Source organism: Symphodus melops (assembly GCF_947650265.1).
Source record: "Symphodus melops genome assembly, contig: scaffold_267, whole genome shotgun sequence".
NCBI classification, from domain to species: Eukaryota; Metazoa; Chordata; class Actinopteri; order Labriformes; family Labridae; genus Symphodus; species Symphodus melops.
The window spans coordinates 8,263-27,500 of NW_027636550.1; the positions used below are offsets into that span (position 1 = coordinate 8,263).

General features: G+C 52.3%; 1 protein-coding gene across 2 annotated transcripts in view; it reads left to right on the forward strand.

Annotated features, from left to right (window-relative positions):
- Positions 1 to 9,198: 9,198 nt before the first annotated feature.
- LOC306819203 (anthrax toxin receptor 2-like) overlaps positions 9,199 to 19,238 on the forward strand; it is a gene marked incomplete at its 3' end in the record, with an annotated part of 15,094 nt that continues 5,054 nt past the window's right edge. The window contains exons 1-7 of one of the 2 annotated variants that reach the window (XM_079372975.1): positions 9,199 to 9,541; positions 10,575 to 10,646; positions 13,377 to 13,448; positions 17,210 to 17,291; positions 17,383 to 17,487; positions 17,587 to 17,655; positions 17,950 to 18,030. In XM_079372975.1, the coding sequence (XP_079229101.1) occupies positions 9,366 to 9,541; positions 10,575 to 10,646; positions 13,377 to 13,448; positions 17,210 to 17,291; positions 17,383 to 17,487; positions 17,587 to 17,655; positions 17,950 to 18,030 (657 nt within the window). In that variant the 5' untranslated portion in view covers positions 9,199 to 9,365. Of the gene's footprint in view, positions 9,542 to 9,807; positions 9,900 to 10,574; positions 10,647 to 13,376; positions 13,449 to 17,209; positions 17,292 to 17,382; positions 17,488 to 17,586; positions 17,656 to 17,949; positions 18,031 to 19,238 lie in introns of those variants that run through there. The other variant, XM_079372976.1, reaches the window with a different exon arrangement.

Consider the following 19,238-nt stretch of genomic DNA (forward strand, 5'->3'; position numbering starts at 1 on the left):
GGGACTGTGGTGACCCACGCATGGAGGATCAGTCTCAGGCTTGTTGCAGCAGTTCTGCATCAGAGCTGGGTCCGGACCGTGTGGTTGGCTCAGCTCTTTGTTTAGCTAACATGAGTTCATCTCTATGCTGCACTCATTTAAAGTTTGTATTCATTATACAAATCAGACTGAAAACAGAAACTGTGTTCATCCTCTCATCTTCTTTTGTTTTGTACTGAATGAACCCTAAACCTACTTTTAAAAGGTGCTTTAAATAACATTTATTATTATTATTAATATTATTATTATTATTTCTCGTAGAGCCAGAGAGTCCTCAGAAACACTCAGAGGTAGAGAACGAGCAGGGAGACAGGGAGGCTGTGATTGGTTCATCAGAGAGCAGGGAGACAGGGAGGCTGTGATTGGTTCATCAGAGAGCAGGGAGACAGGGAGGCTGTGATTGGTTCATCAGAGAGCAGGGAGACAGGGAGGCCTGTGATTGGTTCATCAGAGAGCAGGGAGACAGGGAGGCTGTGATTGGTTCATCAGAGAGCAGGGAGACAGGGAGGCTGTGATTGGTTCATCAGAGAGCAGGGAGACAGGGAGGCTGTGATTGGTTCATCAGAGAGCAGGGAGACAGGGAGGCTGTGATTGGTTCATCAGAGAGCAGGGAGACAGGGAGGCTGTGATTGGTTCATCAGAGAGCAGGGAGACAGGGAGGCTGTGATTGGTTCATCAGAGAGCAGGGAGGCCTGTGATTGGTTCATCAGAGAGCAGGGAGGCTGTGATTGGTTGATCAGACATTGGTCTTACTTTGTTCCTTTTTATTAGGAACGTATTAGTTATAAATGTTAGTAAAAATGAGGAACCCTGCCTTTAAAGGAAGTTTATATTCTGCTGAAGAGTTGATTTGGTTTATTTGAGCGTTGAGCATCAGGTCACGTAGGAGGAAGTTACATCATCACTGATCTCGTCGTCGTGGTTTTATCAGGCGAACATTTCTGGGATTTTACGATGTTACGACATGCTTGAAAACACTCAGAATGTGTGTGAGCACACACTCTGGACCACTGAGCACTTTGACTTCAAAGTGCTTCAGTTTTTCAAAGTAAAAGCATGCTCATTGCTGATTATAATAAATCAGATAATAATGTAATGCCTCACATGTAAAGACCTGAACTTCACATATCATGCTAGGGACTGGGACAGGGACAGGGTCAGGGACAGGGTCAGAGTCAGGGACAGGGACAGGAGGTCAGGATCAGGGACAGGGTCAGGGTCAGAGTCAGGGACAGGGTCAGAGTCAGGGACAGGGACAGGGGCTCAGGATCAGGGACAGGGTCAGGGACAGGGTCAGAGTCAGGGACAGGGGGTCAGGGACAGGACAAGGGCTCAGGGACAGGGGGTCAGGATCAGGGTCTGGGACAGGGTCAGGATCAGGGACAGGGTCAGAGACAGGGGGTCAGGATCAGGGTCAGGGACAGGGTCAGAGACGGGGTCAGGATCAGGGTTGGGGGTTCGATTCTCTCTAAAAGTCCCTTTAACAACGTAACCAGCTCTCGTCTACGAGACGTTTGAGGATTGGTGGAAACTCAGCGCTGCAGTAACAGTGGATGTGTCAGTCAGCAGTCACACCTTGTGACATGTCTCTGAGTAACACACACACACACACACACACACGCACACACACACACACACGCACACACGCACACACGCACACACACACACACACACACACACACACACACACACACACACACGCACACACGCACACACACACACACACACACACACACACACACACACAAAATGAAATGTGGAGACTTTTCCAGGAGAGACGAGCGAGCCCGAGGACGCCGCCCTGACCTGATGTTTGCAGAGACGCTCTGTCAGCCCGGGGAGACACACACACACACACACACACACACACACACACACACACACAGGTGGTGAGAGAGAAACACAGCTGACACTCATCTGCAGCACTGTGGACAGGAAGGTGAACAAACAATCACCAGGAGCAGGACGAAGCTGCCAGCGTGGGGGGGGGGGGGGGCGGGGGGGGATGGGGGGGCGGACAGATCTGATGGTTGTTTTTTACAGACCAGCGGCGGTGTCTGAACAGAGAGAGGAAGCAGGTCGATTTCTATTCATCCCAGCAGTGTTTGTCTCCTCGCTCTCTTCAGCAGCTTAGTCTGTTAGCTACATGCTAGGCTAGCTGCTACGTTAGCTGCAGCTAGCTTAGAGATGATTCGTCACTTCGGTTACACTTTGACGTCCTTCTGTTCGCTGCAGGATCAGCTTCCACCCGGGTCCACAGACCTTCATCTTTCTGTCCACCAATCAGAATCAGAGACGCAAATCCACGGCTCCGAGGCCCAGGAGGAAGACAAACACGAGACGAGAGCGAGACGAGAGCGAGACGAGAGCGAGGTCAGACGGAGGCTGTGAGCCGGCATCCATTCACATTTCATCTGAAATATTGACACGTTTATTAAACGACACGCTTCCCGTTTTCTTTTCTGCTCTTTGTTTTTTTTCCCAGCAGCCTCTCTGTTAAAAGTGATCAGCTGATGCAAACATGCAGCGTTTTGAAGACACAGCTAGCTGTCATGATTTCTTCTTCGTTGGTATTCTTTAGATCAGTTAGCACGTCTCCCTGTTCGCCTGCAGCTGGTTGACACAGCTGACGTCACTTCCCTTTTCTCCGTCGTACGCGAGGGCGGAGATCTCACTTCAGTACTGAAGCTTGTAGAAGCATTCTGAGACTCATTTGTCCTCGTCCCTCTGACGGACACTGTAAACATCGTCCAGACATCACAGAGACAGAGACAGAGACATCACAGAGACATCACAGAGACAGAGACATCACAGAGACAGAGACAGAGACATCACAGAGACAGAGACAGAGACATCACAGAGACAGAGACATCACAGAGACAGAGACAGAGACATCACAGAGACATCACAGAGACAGAGACATCACAGAGACAGAGACATCACAGAGACAGAGACAGAGACATCACAGAGACAGAGACATCACAGAGACAGAGACAGAGACATCACAGAGACATCACAGAGACAGAGACATCACAGAGACAGAGACATCACAGAGACATCACAGAGACAGAGACATCACAGAGACAGAGACAGAGACATCACAGAGACAGAGACAGAGACATCACAGAGACATCACAGAGACAGAGACATCACAGAGACAGAGACATCACAGAGACAGAGACAGAGACATCACAGAGACAGAGACATCACAGAGACAGAGACAGAGACATCACAGAGACATCACAGAGACAGAGACATCACAGAGACAGAGACATCACAGAGACATCACAGAGACAGAGACAGAGACATCACAGAGACATCACAGAGACAGAGACAGAGACATCACAGAGACAGAGACATCACAGAGACATCACAGAGACAGAGACATCACAGAGACATCACAGAGACAGAGCAGTGTTTTGTCGGGGGGGTCGGGGGGGTCGGGGGGAGGGGCCTGTGGTCGTACGAGGACTTCACCTGCTCAGGTGAAGCTCAGCGTGTTTGATGGTCACATTCATCACTCCAGAATCCTCCACGCCATCAAACCTCTGACACGTCTGCAGCGCGCTGAGACGACTTCATCGCCCTCCTCCGTCGTCCCGGCTCGCCGTCTCAGAGCGTTTCCGTCGTCCCGGCTCGCCGTCTCAGAGCGTTTTTATCCAATTTCAGTCTGATCCAATTAAAGATGGAGGCAGAGGTGCTGTCAGCGCCAAACATGCTCCTGAACGAGCCAACGGAAAAGAAGCCTCAAGACAGATTAAGGCGAAGAAGATCCTTAATTTGTTAATCAGTGAACTCTGCTGTCAGCGAGGGCGGGGCGTCTTCACGCGGCCCTGATGTGAGAGGGGAGCCAAGCGTGAAACACAAAGGAGGAATCAGGAACAATTACAGGGAGACGGCGAGAGGCTCAAACGTGGATTCATTTCATTATGTGGACGCCGCCGCCTGAACGTCTGCCTCCGAGGAGCACACGCCAGGCCCGGCCCGGCGTGGCGAGCGAGAGGACCACGCACAACAACACATCAGCTCAAACACACGTGGTTGTGATGTGACGTTCAGACTGTTTTTATCGCTGTGACCACGGCGTCTGTTTTCATGCTGAATTAAACACGGGCATGTTGGCGTTCAACACGCGTGTGTGATGAGTCGGTCATGAGAGGAACACTCACCAGCAGGGGGCGCTAACAGCGCCGCACGCTGAGGAAACCAGCGTCTGCTGAGAGTTGGCGGTAACTGCGTCTGCGACCCTTCAAAATAAAAGCTTGTGTTGTTGTGCAGCTTCTCATGAACACATTGAACTGATTTATCATCACAACAAGCGGCCGCATTCCATTCCTGGGGAACACCCTCTCTGATTTCTTCATGTTTGGATGCAGGTCAAAGACTTGAACGTCATCAGATCCTTTTTAATCCTTTTATTTATTAAAGTTTACAGGACTGTTTATCAAGTGAAATATCAGACAAAATGATGATATCATTTAAAAAAAGGTCAAATACAGAGAATATTAAAAAACAGGAAGTACAAAGGGAGCATGAAAGAGAATTTAATATAATCAGGTCTCATCTAAAAATATATTTATATAAGATACCAGAGTCCTTTAAAGGCCTCACACACACACACACACACACACACACACACACACACACACACACACACACACACACACACACACACACACACACACAAACGACCTCTCAGGACAAACGGGGACGCCACCCGTAGGTACCATCAGTGGAAACAAGAGAATCTGATCCTTCAGTCAGTCGCTTCTCTTTTGCTTTAGTCACGGCGTGCTCCGGCTCCGACGCTCCGGCTCCGACGCTCCGGCTCCGACGCTCCGGCTCCGACGCTCCGGCTCCGACGCTCCGGCTCCGACGCTCCGGCTCCGACGCTCCGGCTCCGGCCCTGACGCTCCGGCCCTGACGCTCCGGCTCCGACGCTCCGGCCCTGACGCTCCGGCCCTGACGCTCCGGCTCCGACGCTCCGGCCCTGACGCTCCGGCTCCGACGCTCCGGCTCCGACGCTCCGGCTCCGACGCTCCGGCCCTGACGCTCCGGCCCTGACGCTCCGGCTCCGACGCTCCGGCTCCGACGCTCCGGCTCCGACGCTCCGGCCCTGACGCTCCGGCCCTGACGCTCCGGCTCCGACGCTCCGGCCCTGACGCTCCGGCCCTGACGCTCCGGCTCCGACGCTCCGGCTCCGACGCTCCGGCTCCGACGCTCCGGCCCTGACGCTCCGGCCCTGACGCTCCGGCCCTGACGCTCCGGCCCTGACGCTCCGGCTCCGACGCTCCGGCTCCGACGCTCCGGCTCCGACGCTCCGGCCCTGACGCTCCGGCCCTGACGCTCCGGCCCTGACGCTCCGGCTCCGACGCTCCGGCTCCGACGCTCCGGCTCCGACGCTCCGGCCCTGACGCTCCGGCCCTGACGCTCCGGCTCCGACGCTCCGGCCCTGACGCTCCGGCCCTGACGCTCCGGCTCCGACGCTCCGGCCCTGACGCTCCGGCTCCGACGCTCCGGCTCCGACGCTCCGGCCCTGACGCTCCGGCCCTGACGCTCCGGCTCCGACGCTCCGGCTCCGACGCTCCGGCCCTGACGCTCCGGCTCCGGCGCTCCGGCTCCGACGCTCCGGCCCTGACGCTCCGGCCCTGACGCTCCGGCTCCGACGCTCCGGCTCCGGCGCTCCGGCTCCGACGCTCCGGCCCTGACGCTCCGGCTCCGGCGCTCCGGCTCCGGCTCCGACGCTCCGGCTCCGGCTCCGGCTCCGGCTCCGGCTCCGGCGCTCCGGCTCCGGCTCCGACGCTCCGGCTCCGGCTCCGGCGCTCCGACGCTCCGACGCTCCGGCGCTTCTATAAATGACGTGACTTGTTTTTAGCGTCACTCCTGATTTGGCCTTCACGCTGCGCGGTGTGTTTGTCTCCTGTCTGAGAGAAGTGGGAACATCTCACCTCTCTGTTTGATTGGAGGACTTCAGTGAAGCGTGTCTCTGGACTTGTTTCAGTCTGATTAAGAAGCCTGCAGCGGTGAAGACCGGGACCGTGACGAATCGTCGTCCTCGAGCCGCTGCCTTCTCATAAACACGTAAATGAAGCCAGTAATGGTTCCTACATGGCTGTTTCCTCCCGCTCCGCTCTCGGCGTGACGCAGAGTCCTTCAGGAGGAAGCAGAGACTGAAAGCAAGCAGCGTGCCACAGAATTAACATTCTAATTAAAATCTAATTAGACTTTGATTCGGCAGATAATGATACTCGTGTGTGCCTGTTCTCTGGACTGTTTGGATTTGATGAGGTGTGTTAGTGCTAATTAGCTCGCTGATATGGAGTTGTGTGACAGCGAGGTTTCTACACAAAGACTTTAGATTTGGATTCTTTGTTTGGTCCGTGTTTGAGTGGAAGCTCGAGTGAGTGCACTCCAGGTTCACATGAGAGAATAAAAACACAATGAGATCTTTGGTCTCAGACACAAATAAGGAGTTCTGGTCCCGAGACGTGGACGTGGTCCAGTCTCAATGAGCCCTCAGGTCCAAGACAGAGAGATCTTTAAAAGATGTCTCTTTAACCTGGAACTTGTCCGAGCAGTAATGAAGCTGGAGTGTAGCATCCTGCAGTTCCTGGAGTGTCCACTAGAGGCTGGCTGCAGTTCATGGAGTGTCCACTAGAGGCTGGCTGCAGTTCATGGAGTGTCCACTAGAGGCTGGCTGCAGTACCTGGAGTGTCCACTAGAGGCTGGCTGCAGTACCTGGAGTGTCCACTAGAGGCTGGCTGCAGTACCTGGAGTGTCCACTAGAGGCTGGCTGCAGTACCTGGAGTGTCCACTAGAGGCTGGCTGCAGTTCATGGAGTGTCCACTAGAGGCTGGCTGCAGAAACACAGGAAGTCACATACACACCCATTCAAAAAGCCTGTTTTCAAATAGGTGTGATTAGCTCATCAAACCCAAGTTATGTGTCGGCTTACGACAATGCAGTTGCAATAGAGACCTTCGGTGGGCGCCAACGTGCACTTAACCCCGCGACCGTCCAGAGTCTCTGTAGCAGCAGGAAGCTGGGCTCTGATTTCATTAAATTCCACTGCCTGAAGTCACATCCTCTGACACACACACACACACACACACACACACACGCACACACACACACACACACACACACACACACACACACACACACACACACACAGCGTGTTGGAACACGACGCAGGAGCATCAGATACAAGCAAACCTGGAGTTTCCTGCTTGTCATGCAGAACACCTGAGCAGGTAGGTGTATCCTGCAGGGACGTTTGTCAGGAGTTAGGAAGCATGCTTCCTCATCCTGAGTCAACATTTGCAGCGTCCTCCGTGAAGACTGCGGCTCTTGGATCCACGCTGGGCCACATGTTCGTGTTGCATTCAGGGACGTGTGAGTCGGAGGAAGGCTCGCTGCTGCTCTGCCAGGTTTGGAGGTTCAGATGAACGAGCAGAGAGACGCTCGCAGGCTGCCAGGTTCGGGGATTTAAACACACAATGAGGCGTGCGGGCTGAGCGTGCAGACACCTGCAGCTCGGAGCACAAAAGGCTCCTTTAATTGAATGTCAAACAAAAACAATCCCCCCGCTCCCGTGTGCACACACACATATATCTGTCACGCTGCTTAAAGGACTCGCTCTGTGTCACCACGGAAAACTAAAGGGAAGGTTTTGACTCCAGAGTTTCTTTGTTCATATTTAACATGGAAGCTACCTTCAAACCGGAACGTGTTTCCAGAAGAGACTTCACGTGAGAGCGTTATTAATCCGTCCATCGCCATGTCCCACGTCGGAGCTGCTGAGTCCACGAACCAGCTGGAACAACGTGGGACAAGCGACGCTTTATTTGAGCTCAGGGAGTTCTCAGACTTCAGGACGCGTGAACTCGTGAACCGTCGTCATCTTTTCCGACGTTCGTTAGTTTAAAGGAACGCGCCGTGAACGCACGCCGGAGACGATCAGCCGGACGCTGCTCTCATCGAAACTCACGTGGTCACCCAACGTCACGAAGGAAGACAAACTAACGTGGACGACCATCCACGTCATCAGCTGGCTGTCAGAGAGAAGGGGGGGGGGGGGGCGTCCTCTGGGAGGTAAGACAGCTGAGGAGAGAGTGAGGGTCAGCACGCAGCGTGTGGCGTCTTCACCCGACTTATCAAAACCAACAAAGAAACAAAACGTGGAGGAGAGAAGAAGAACAGAGAGAGTCACATGACTTCACATCTGCAGCCTCTTCCTGCCAGCACTCAAATTCTGTTTCCTGTTTCTGCGTCTCCACTGAAGTGTCTATCAGGCCTTCTGTGCTCGCCACGTGTTCGCCCGGCGTGTGACGAGGTCCAGACGAATATTCCTGGACGCGTGCAGCTTTCATGTCCTCCAAAACGTCTTCGATGGACACATCGGTCAACATCGAGAAACGTTTCTGGAAAGGCAAAAAAAAGTTACAAATTACAAGAAAATGTCCTGATTTTTAAAATGATTTTATTTAAAGGCCCAGTTTGTGAAATGCACCAGCAGGGGGCGCTCCTTCAGGACAGTAAGAGAAGACGAGGTGGAGGCTCCGTCATTCATTAAAGCTCCTTAAAGCACACGTGTGCTCAGACTCCAGCAGATGTTGTTGGGTGTGTGCGCTGAGACCTCCACCTCTGCAAGCAGCAACAGCTGCTTCACACTCGCGCGTGCGCACTGGAGAACAGAGAAGAGGCTTTCAAGTGTTGGAGATCGTCGGAAACACGAGACGCAGCTTGTTCTGGAAGTTTCCATAAAAAGCAGATCTATAGTGCTCGAAGCGTGTTTGAGGGAAATGTTTCTTAGACTCAACACGTCATTCTTTGATCAACTGTTTATTTGTAGTTTGTTTCTGATGTCATTTCCTGTGTGCAGATCTTTGGGCTGCATGTGTCATGTAGGAACAGATCGTTATTAATAAAGTTGATTCAAGATGAAACTCTCATGAAAGTAACTCTCAGACTCAGACACGAGATGTTGAAGTGACTTTAACTGAACGACGTTTTCATCAAAGTCTGGCCTGCAGCACTCAAATGTACGAGCTTCCTCTGAGCACCTGAAGGCACCATCAACTTTTTCAGCCTGAAGTTCAGAGACAGGAGAACTTCAGAGTGTGTTGTTGAGGATGCGTGAGTGACCGAGCAGTGATTCATGAACATGAAGAAAGGTTCGGGCTGGTGACGTCACGCGGTGATTTCCTCTCTTGGACATGCAGCTGCGCTCTCTCTGACAGATGTGCATCAGCTGTGACGCTGCGTGAAGCGGATCTCTTGCTGCCTGTAGACTCGGGACTTGTTGGGACGGATTAACGCTGGACATGTCGGACGGGGTGTTGTCCCGGTTGTTCCCCGCGGAGGGGGAGCTCTCCCCGGGGAGGGGTCGCTGGAGCTCGGCGGTGGTCGCGGTGCTCCTGCTCGGGATGTTGGCGTCGTGCTGCTGGGCAGAAGAAGCTTCCTGTCACGGAGCCTACGACCTCTACTTCGTCTTAGACAAGTAAGAAAGTGTGTGTGTGTGTGTGTGAAGAGCAGGACAAAGAGGGGCTTTTATTTTGAAATGTGTAGTTCTTTCCTGGGACAGGATGTGAGGCTGCACGCGGTTACAGGTGGGACAGGTTTCTGTGACCTGGGTCACTTCCGGTCTTGCTCTAAACGGTGTGTTCCTGTTTGTCGTGGGCTCACAGTGTGTGCACACTTCCTCCACAGAGAGGAACCACCTGATGCAATGTCCCCCCCCCCGTGACAGGCCATCCCTGTCACAGGGGGGGGGGGGGGGGGGGGGGGGGGGGGCTGAGCGTTGGCTGATGTTGAGTTTAAAAACTTTTAGTAGATGTTGAGCAGAGGATGACATCACGGTGAGTTAATGTTCCTGTTTCTCCGAGTTCTTCACACACACACACACACACACACACACACACACACACACACACACACAGCTCAGCAGCAGCGTCATGCTGGCAGAGCTGCAGTGCATTCTGGGGAGTTTACAGCTCTCATCCTGTCCTCCCTCTCTGCTCCCCTGACCCATTTTCCAAGGCGCCACGCCCTCCTCATAATCACTAAATGACAGGATGGCGAGCGTGATGGCTCCAGATAAAGTCGGGCAGAGAGTTTGTTCATGTGCACAAGTGTTTCTCACTCTGGGGGGGGGGGGGGGGGGGCATCGATGGTCAGCTTTACAAAGCAGCCATCTTTCTGTGAAGGACGTGAATCCATCCAGCGTTTCCTGCACGCCGTGCGGGCGCGTCGTGTTGTCTCGTCTTTTTAATATAGCGGTAAAGAAGAAGACGTCACGCTGCGATCCACAGTCCACAGAGCCCCCCCCCCCCCCCCCCCCCCCAGGCAGGTCCCTTTAGAGTCTGGGGGTCCCTGGAGGACCTGGTCCACTCCAAGCCTCCCATGTTTCCACGTCTGCGTGTTCAGACACCACAGAAGAAGAAGTGTCTGTTCACACACACACACACACACACACACACACACACACACACACACACACACTCTGCTGACCCGCTCTCCTCCCCTCCTCTCAGGTCGGGGAGCGTCTCCAACGACTGGTTCGAGATCTACTCCTTTGTGAAGAACCTGACGGACAGATTTGTGAGGTGAGTAAACAAAGTGAAAGTTTTCTCCTCTTATGAAAGGACACTTCCTGCGGCGTGCGCGGCGTGCGCGGCGTGCGCGGCGTGCGCGGCGTGCGCGGCGTGAGGACCACGGCGACATGGAGCCCAGTCTAGGAGGCGGTCGATAAAGGAAGCGTTGTTTGGACCTGCTGAAGCCTCCAGATGAAGCTTCAGATAAATGACCTGCTGTTTGGAAGGCGCTCGCCTCATTGGTCCACAGCTCGCGTGACATCAGCTCCAGCCTGCATGTTGCTCAGACTCTTCACACCTGTTTTTACAAATGATCAAACTGTAAAATCCAGCACATCCTCATGTATTTTTTTTGCACATATTTCATTAAAAAGCGTCTTGAACGTTGAGCTTGCATAACGTTTGAGTCAAACGCTTCCTGCCAGCGAGGGACAGACGGCGGCGACCCAGCCAGCATCGAGAGGCTGCGAGGCAAGAAAATAGCAAAGGCACCAGGTGGGAGTGGGTGGCAGAGAGGAGCAGTCTTCTGGGCTGTGAGAACGGCCATTTGCACCGGGGGGTGTGTGTGTGTGTGTGTGTGTGTGTGTGTGTGTGTGTGTGTGTGTGTGGGGGGGGGGGGGGTTCCGGCTCCACACGTCTCCCCCTCCCAGCACGGACAATGTACAGTAAGAGCGAGAACGCTGGAAGGAGCCGACGACAATCTGCTAAACAATGCTCGCTCACCAAGAGCTCTTCTGTTCCGCCATGTGGACAGAAGCCCCTCCCCCCCCGCGGATATGTCCCTGGCATCTCTGCGTCTCTCTCTGCCGTCTTTACGAGGAGCGCTGAACGGCGAGGAGCGCACGGCGACACTTTGCACGCGTGCACGAGAAGAAGGAACACTTTGTGACGGAGTTTAGCTCCAAGTCGACATCGGGAGGAATCAGACGACTTCCTGAAGTCTGCGGCGCTTCTGCTCCAAACGCACACCTGGGGGGGAGGGGCCTGATGATGTCATCAGCAAAGAAAGGCAGTCATGAGGCGAGCTCGCCGTCCGTGCACGCCGCGCAGTACTTTAACATGTCTGACTGGAGTGCGGCGCTCTGTGACTGCACGTGGGCGTGTCCAATAGGAGGGAAGACGCTCACGGCGTCTCTGGTTCACGTGGGCGTGTCCAATAGGAGGGAAGACGCTCACGGCGTCTCTGGTTCACGTGGGCGTGTCCAATAGGAGGGAAGACGCTCACGGCGTCTCTGCTTCACGTGGGCGTGTCCAATAGGAGGGAAGACGCTCACGGCGTCTCTGGTTCACGTGGGCGTGTCCAATAGGAGGGAAGACGCTCACGGCGTCTCTGGTTCACGTGGGCGTGTCCAATAGGAGGGAAGACGCTCACGGCGTCTCTGCTTCACGTGGGCGTGTCCAATAGGAGGGAAGACGCTCACGGCGTCTCTGGTTCACGTGGGCGTGTCCAATAGGAGGGAAGACGCTCACGGCGTCTCTGGTTCACGTGGGCGTGTCCAATAGGAGGGAAGACGCTCACGGCGTCTCTGCTTCACGTGGGCGTGTCCAATAGGAGGGAAGACGCTCACGGCGTCTCTGGTTCACGTGGGCGTGTCCAATAGGAGGGAAGACGCTCACGGCGTCTCTGGTTCACGTGGGCGTGTCCAATAGGAGGGAAGACGCTCACGGCGTCTCTGCTTCACGTGGGCGTGTCCAATAGGAGGGAAGACGCTCACGGCGTCTCTGCTTCACGTCGGCGTTAGCGTACCGGCTGTGCTTCAAACAGCAGCAGAATCGTGCGGCGTGTTGGCGAAGCGCTCGCCATAGAGCCGCAGCTCCTCGCCCAAAGCTCCGCCCCTCTTCACAAACAAGCGTGCGAGCACACGCCGGTCCTTCCTGAATGACAATCAATGACATCACAAACTCGCCATTTTAGGGTCTCCTGCAGCTTTTTCTCCGCCGTCTGAGCCAACGCACCCAACGCACAAAGCGGATACGATGTCATGATGAACACGTGACGAGCGGCGTGACGAGTGGCGTGACGCGTGGCGTGCTCAGCTTCCTGTCTTGAGTCGTTTGAATTGAACTTCCATTCAAACAGCGTGGTCGCCTGTTTTCCGGGCGTCAAAGCGCCCATGTCTCCACTTGAAGTCTGCACGCCCACGTTTTCTCCTCTCCGACTTGAGCGTGGCGAGCTCTTCTCCGAGTTTTTCCGTGACTTTTTAGTCCACATATGACTGCAGACAGGATGTGGATGTATACGGCTGCTCCCCGCCAGCTCGGCCCGTGTGGCTGTAAAGATGGCGGCGTGTTTGTGGGGGAGGACGGCGAGTGTGTCATGTGGGTGAGAAATATCAGCACCTCTCCTTATGCTGCCACGGCTTCAGATCTCTGAGAGAGAGAGAGAGCTGTAACTCGCCCTGTGGGAGGACAGACGAGCGCTCAGCGTCTAACGGAGGATTCACTACTTCCTGTTTGGGATCTTTTTGAACGTTTGTCTGCAGATCTGCTCAAACAACAACGTCCACCAGGTGTTGAAACGTAAGCTAGCACAAGCTACTGCCAAACAGGAAGCAGACCACCTCCATGTCCACATAGTCTGAATTTTATTTTGAAGGAAGAAGCTGCTGAATGTGTATTTTATTGTGAAGGAAGAAGCTGCTGAATGTGTATTTTATTGTGAAGGAAGAAGCTGCAGGATGTGTATTTTATTTTGAAGGAAGAAGCTGAAGGATGATGTCATGTCTGTGTGTTCTTCTTCAGCCCCAGGATGAGAGTGTCCTTCATCATCTTCTCATCTAAAGCCACCGTCCTGCTGCCGCTGACCGGAGACAGGTAACCACACGAGTCACATGATCAACACACGGAGTCACATGATCAACACATGGAGTCACATGATCAACACATGGAGTCACATGATCAACACACAGAGTCACATGATCAACACATGGAGTCACATGATCAACACACAGAGTCACATGATCAACACACAGAGTCACATGATCAACACACAGAGTCACATGATCAACACAGAGTCACATGATCAACACATGGAGTCACATGATCAACACATGGAGTCACATGATCAACACATGGAGTCACATGATCAACACACAGAGTCACATGATCAACACACAGAGTCACATGATCAACACACAGAGTCACATGATCAACACAGAGTCACATGATCAACACATGGAGTCACATGATCAACACATGGAGTCACATGATCAACACACAGAGTCACATGATCAACACACAGAGTCACATGATCAACACATGACTGTGTGTGTGTGTGTGTGTAACACTGTGACTGACTGTGTGTGTGTATGTGTAACACTGTGACTGACTGTGTGTGTGTGTGTGTGTGTAACACTGTGACTGACTGTTTGTGTGTATGTGTAACACTGTGACTGACTGTGTGTGTGTGTGTGTGTAACACTGTGACTGACTGTTTGTGTAACACTGTGACTGACTGTGTGTAACACTGTGACTGACTGTGTGTAACACTGTGACTGACTGTGTGTAACACTGTGACTGACTGTGTGTAACACTGTGACTGACTGTTTGTGTAACACTGTGACTGACAGTGTGTGTAACACTGTGACTGACTGTGTGTGTGTGTGTGTGTGTGTGTGTGTGTAACACTGTGACTGACTGTGTGTAACACTGTGACTGACAGTGTGTGTAACACTGTGACTGACAGTGTGTGTGTGTGTGTAACACTGTTACTGACTGTGTGTGTAACACTGACTGACTGTGTGTGTAACACTGTTACTGACTGTGTGTGTAACACTGTGACTGACTGTATGTGTAACACTGTTACCGACTGTTTGTGTAACACTGTGACTGACTGTGTGTGTGTGTAACACTGTGACTGACTGTGTGTGTAACACTGACTGACTGTGTGTGTAACACTGTGACTGACTGTGTGTAACACTGTGACTGACTGTGTGTGTAACACTGTTACTGACTGTGTGTAACACTGTTACTGACTGTATGTGTAACACTGTGACTGACTGTATGTGTAACACTGTGACTGACTGTATGTGTAACACTGTTACTGACTGTATGTGTAACACTGTGACTGACTGTATGTGTAACACTGTGACTGACTGTATGTGTAACACTGTTACTGACTGTGTGTAACACTGTGACTGACTGTGTGTAACACTGTGACTGACTGTGTGTAACACTGTGACTGACTGTGTGTAACACTGTGACTGACTGTGTGTGTAACACTGTTACTGACTGTGTGTAACACTGTTACTGACTGTATGTGTAACACTGTGACTGACTGTATGTGTAACACTGTGACTGACTGTATGTGTAACACTGTGACTGACTGTATGTGTAACACTGTGACTGACTGTATGTGTAACACTGTGACTGACTGTATGTGTAACACTGTTACTGACTGTGTGTAACACTGTGACTGACTGTGTGTAACACTGTGACTGACTGTGTGTAACACTGTGACTGACTGTGTGTAACACTGTTACTGACTGTATGTGTGTGTAACACTGTTACTGACTGTGTGTGTAACACTGTGACTGACTGTGTGTAACACTGTGACTGACTGTGTGTAACACTGTGACTGACTGTGTGTAACACTGTTACTGACTGTATGTGTGTAACACTGTGACTGACTGTATGTGTGTAACACTGTTACTGACTGTGTGTAACTCTGTGACTGACTGTATGTGTGTAACACTGTTACTGACTGTATGTGTGTAACACTGTTACTGACTGTATGTGTGTAACACTGTTACTGACTGTATGTGTGTAACACTGTGACTGACTGTATGTGTGTAACACTGTTACTGACTGTATGTGTGTAACACTGTTACTGACTGTGTGTAACACTGTTACTGACTGTGTGTAACACTGTGACTGACTGTGTGTAACACTGTGACTGACTGTGTGTAACACTGTGACTGACTGTGTGTAACACTGTTACTGACTGTGTGTAACACTGTGACTGACTGTGTGTAACACTGTGACTGACTGTGTGTAACACTGTGACTGACTGTGTGTAACACTGTTACTGACTGTGTGTAACACTGTGACTGACTGTGTGTAACACTGTTACTGACTGTATGTGTGTAACACTGTGACTGACTGTGTGTAACACTGTTACTGACTGTGTGTGTAACACTGTGACTGACTGTGTGTAACACTGTGACTGACTGTGTGTAACACTGTGACTGACTGTGTGTAACACTGTTACTGACTGTATGTGTGTAACACTGTGACTGACTGTATGTGTGTAACACTGTTACTGACTGTGTGTAACTCTGTGACTGACTGTATGTGTGTAACACTGTTACTGACTGTATGTGTGTAACACTGTTACTGACTGTATGTGTGTAACACTGTTACTGACTGTATGTGTGTAACACTGTGACTGACTGTATGTGTGTAACACTGTTACTGACTGTATGTGTGTAACACTGTTACTGACTGTGTGTAACACTGTGACTGACTGTGTGTAACACTGTGACTGACTGTGTGTAACACTGTTACTGACTGTGTGTAACACTGTGACTGACTGTGTGTAACACTGTTACTGACTGTATGTGTGTAACACTGTGACTGACTGTGTGTAACACTGTTACTGACTGTATGTGTGTAACACTGTTACTGACTGTATGTGTGTAACACTGTGACTGACTGTGTGTAACACTGTTACTGACTGTGTGTAACACTGTGACTGACTGTGTGTAACACTGTTACTGACTGTGTGTGTAACACTGTTACTGACTGTGTGTGTAACACTGTGACTGACTGTGTGTAACACTGTGACTGACTGTGTGTAACACTGTTACTGACTGTGTGTAACACTGTGACTGACTGTGTGTAACACTGTTACTGACTGTGTGTGTAACACTGTGACTGACTGTGTGTAACACTGTGACTGACTGTGTGTAACACTGTTACTGACTGTGTGTGTGTGTGTGTGTGTAACACTGTGACTGACTGTGTGTGTAACACTGTGACTGACTGTGTGTGTGTGTGTAACACTGTGACTGACTGTGTGTGTGTGTGTGTGTGTGTAACACTGTGACTGACTGTGTGTGTGTGTGTGTAACACTGTGACTGACTGTGTGTAACACTGTGACTGACTGTGTGTAACACTGTGACTGACTGTGTGTAACACTGTTACTGACTGTATGTGTGTGTGTGTGTGTGTAACACTGTGACTGACTGTGTGTGTAACACTGTGACTGACTGTGTGTGTGTGTGTAACACTGTGACTGACTGTGTGTGTGTGTGTGTGTGTGTAACACTGTGACTGACTGTGTGTGTGTGTGTGTAACACTGTGACTGACTGTGTGTAACACTGTGACTGACTGTGTGTGTGTGTGTGTGTGTGTGTGTGTGTGTGTGTGTGTGTGTAACACTGTGACTGACTGTGTGTGTGTGTGTGTAACACTGTGACTGACTGTGTGTGTAACACTGACTGACTGTGTGTGTAACACTGTGACTGACTCTGTGTGTGTGTGTGTGTGTGTGTGTGTGTGTGTGTGTGTGTGTAACACTGTGACTGACTGTGTGTAACACTGTGACTGACTGTGTGTGTGTGTGTGTTGCAGGTGGGAGATATCAGAAGGTCTGAAGAGGCTGCAGGCTGTGAAACCAGCTGGAGAAACGTTCATGCACGAAGGAATCAAAGCGGTCAGGAGGTTTCTGTCCAACACGCCGACCTCTGACCCCGTGTTTGTTTGTTTGTTTGTTTGTTGATCTTGTCATCGATTGGTGTGTGCAGGCGTCCACTCAGATCAAGGCTCAGGGGCTCAAGTCGTCCAGCATCATTCTGGCTCTGACGGACGGCAAGCTGGAGGTTTTCCCCCTGGAGCTCACCAAAACCCAGGTGAGCTTCAGCGGTCTCTGTTTTCTGACTCTCCCAGAGACCAACGTGTGTGTTTGTCTTTGGATGTGAGTCGATGGCGTGCTGTGTTTGTGTGTGCAGGCTGAGGAGGCGAGGAGATACGGCGCCCGTGTTTATTGTGTGGGAGTCAAAGACTTTGACGAGCAGCAGGTAAGAATGTGAACACACCTCGTCTCACGCCAACGTACACGCCAACGTTTACCTCTTAAAGCTGCACACGCCACAGGAAAGGTAAACACGTGTGAGCTGTTACCTGTGTCCTCGCCTTAAAGGGATACACCACGTGTCCTCACTCCCTGATTGGTTCTCAGCTCTTACAGTCACGCCATCCGCTGCGTCTCCCCGTGTCCGTGAGAGACAGAAAGAGGAGACTCCTCACAGCGAATCAGAATGGAGAGAAGCAGCGTGATGTGTCTGTACTCAAACTGTCCGTCACACCCACAGCTCACGGAGATCGCCGACACCAAGGACCAAGTGTTTCCTGTCAAAGATGGCTTCCACGCTCTCAAGGGCATCATCAACTCTGTGAGTCTGCCGCCTCCTCTGTGTGTGTGTGTGTGTCTGTGTGTGTGTGTGTGTGTAGGTGTGTGTGTGTGTGTGTGTAGGTGTAGGTGTGTGTGTGTGTGTGTGTGTGTGTAGGTGTGTGTGTGTCTGTGTGTTATACTGAAAAATCTGAAATCAGGTTATTAAAATAAATGCACATGCAGGAGGAGGTTGCTGGTTTGAATCCCTGTCTGTCAGGAGCCTCTCTGTTAGGTTACCTGGAGACTCTCTGTGAGTCCAGGATGTGACCCCGCCTCTCGCCCAATGACTGCTGTGATTGGCTCCCGCTCCCCTGTGACCCCACTTGTGAAAACGCGGTGCGGAAAGAGAAAAAAAGAGGTGACAATGATGTCGAAGACGCATGAAGAGCAGCAGACCAATCAGCATGCAACTCCCCCTGCAGCGTCCTCTGCCAGCCAATCAGAACTCCCCCTGCAGCGTCCTCTGCCAGCCAATCAGAACTCCCCCTGCAGCGTCCTCTGCCAGCCAATCAGAACTCCCCCTGCAGCGTCCTCTGCCAGCCAATCAGAACTCCCCCTGCAGCGTCCTCTGCCAGCCAGTCAGAACTCCCCCTGCAGCGTCCTCTGCCAGCCAGTCAGAACTCCCCCTGCAGCGTCCTCTGCCAGCCAGTCAGAACTCCCCCTGCAGCGTCCTCTGCCAGCTAATCAGAACTCCCCCTGCAGCATCCTCTGCCAGCCAGTCAGAACTCCCCCTGCAGCCTCCTCTGCCAGCCAGTCAGAACTCCGACTGCAGCGTCCTCTGCCAGCAAGTCAGAACTCCCCCTGCAGCGTCCTCTGCCAGCCAGTCAGAACTCCCCCTGTATCGTCCTCTGCCAACCAGTCAGAACTCCCCCTGCAGCGTCCTCTGCCAGCCAGTCAGAACTCCCCCTGTATCGTCCTCTGCCAACCAGTCAGAACTCCCCCTGCAGCGTCCTCTGCCAGCCAGTCAGAACTCCCCCTGTATCGTCCTCTGCCAACCAGTCAGAACTCCCCCTGCAGCGTCCTCTGCCAACCAGTCAGAACTCCCGCTGCAGTGTCCTCTGCCAGCCAGTCAGAACTCCCCCTGCAGCGTCCTCTGCCAACCAGTCAGAACTCCCCCTGCAGCGTCCTCTGCCAGCCAGTCAGAACTCCCCCTGCAGTGTCCTCTGCCAACCAGTCAGAACTCCCGCTGCAGCGTCCTCTGCCAGCCAG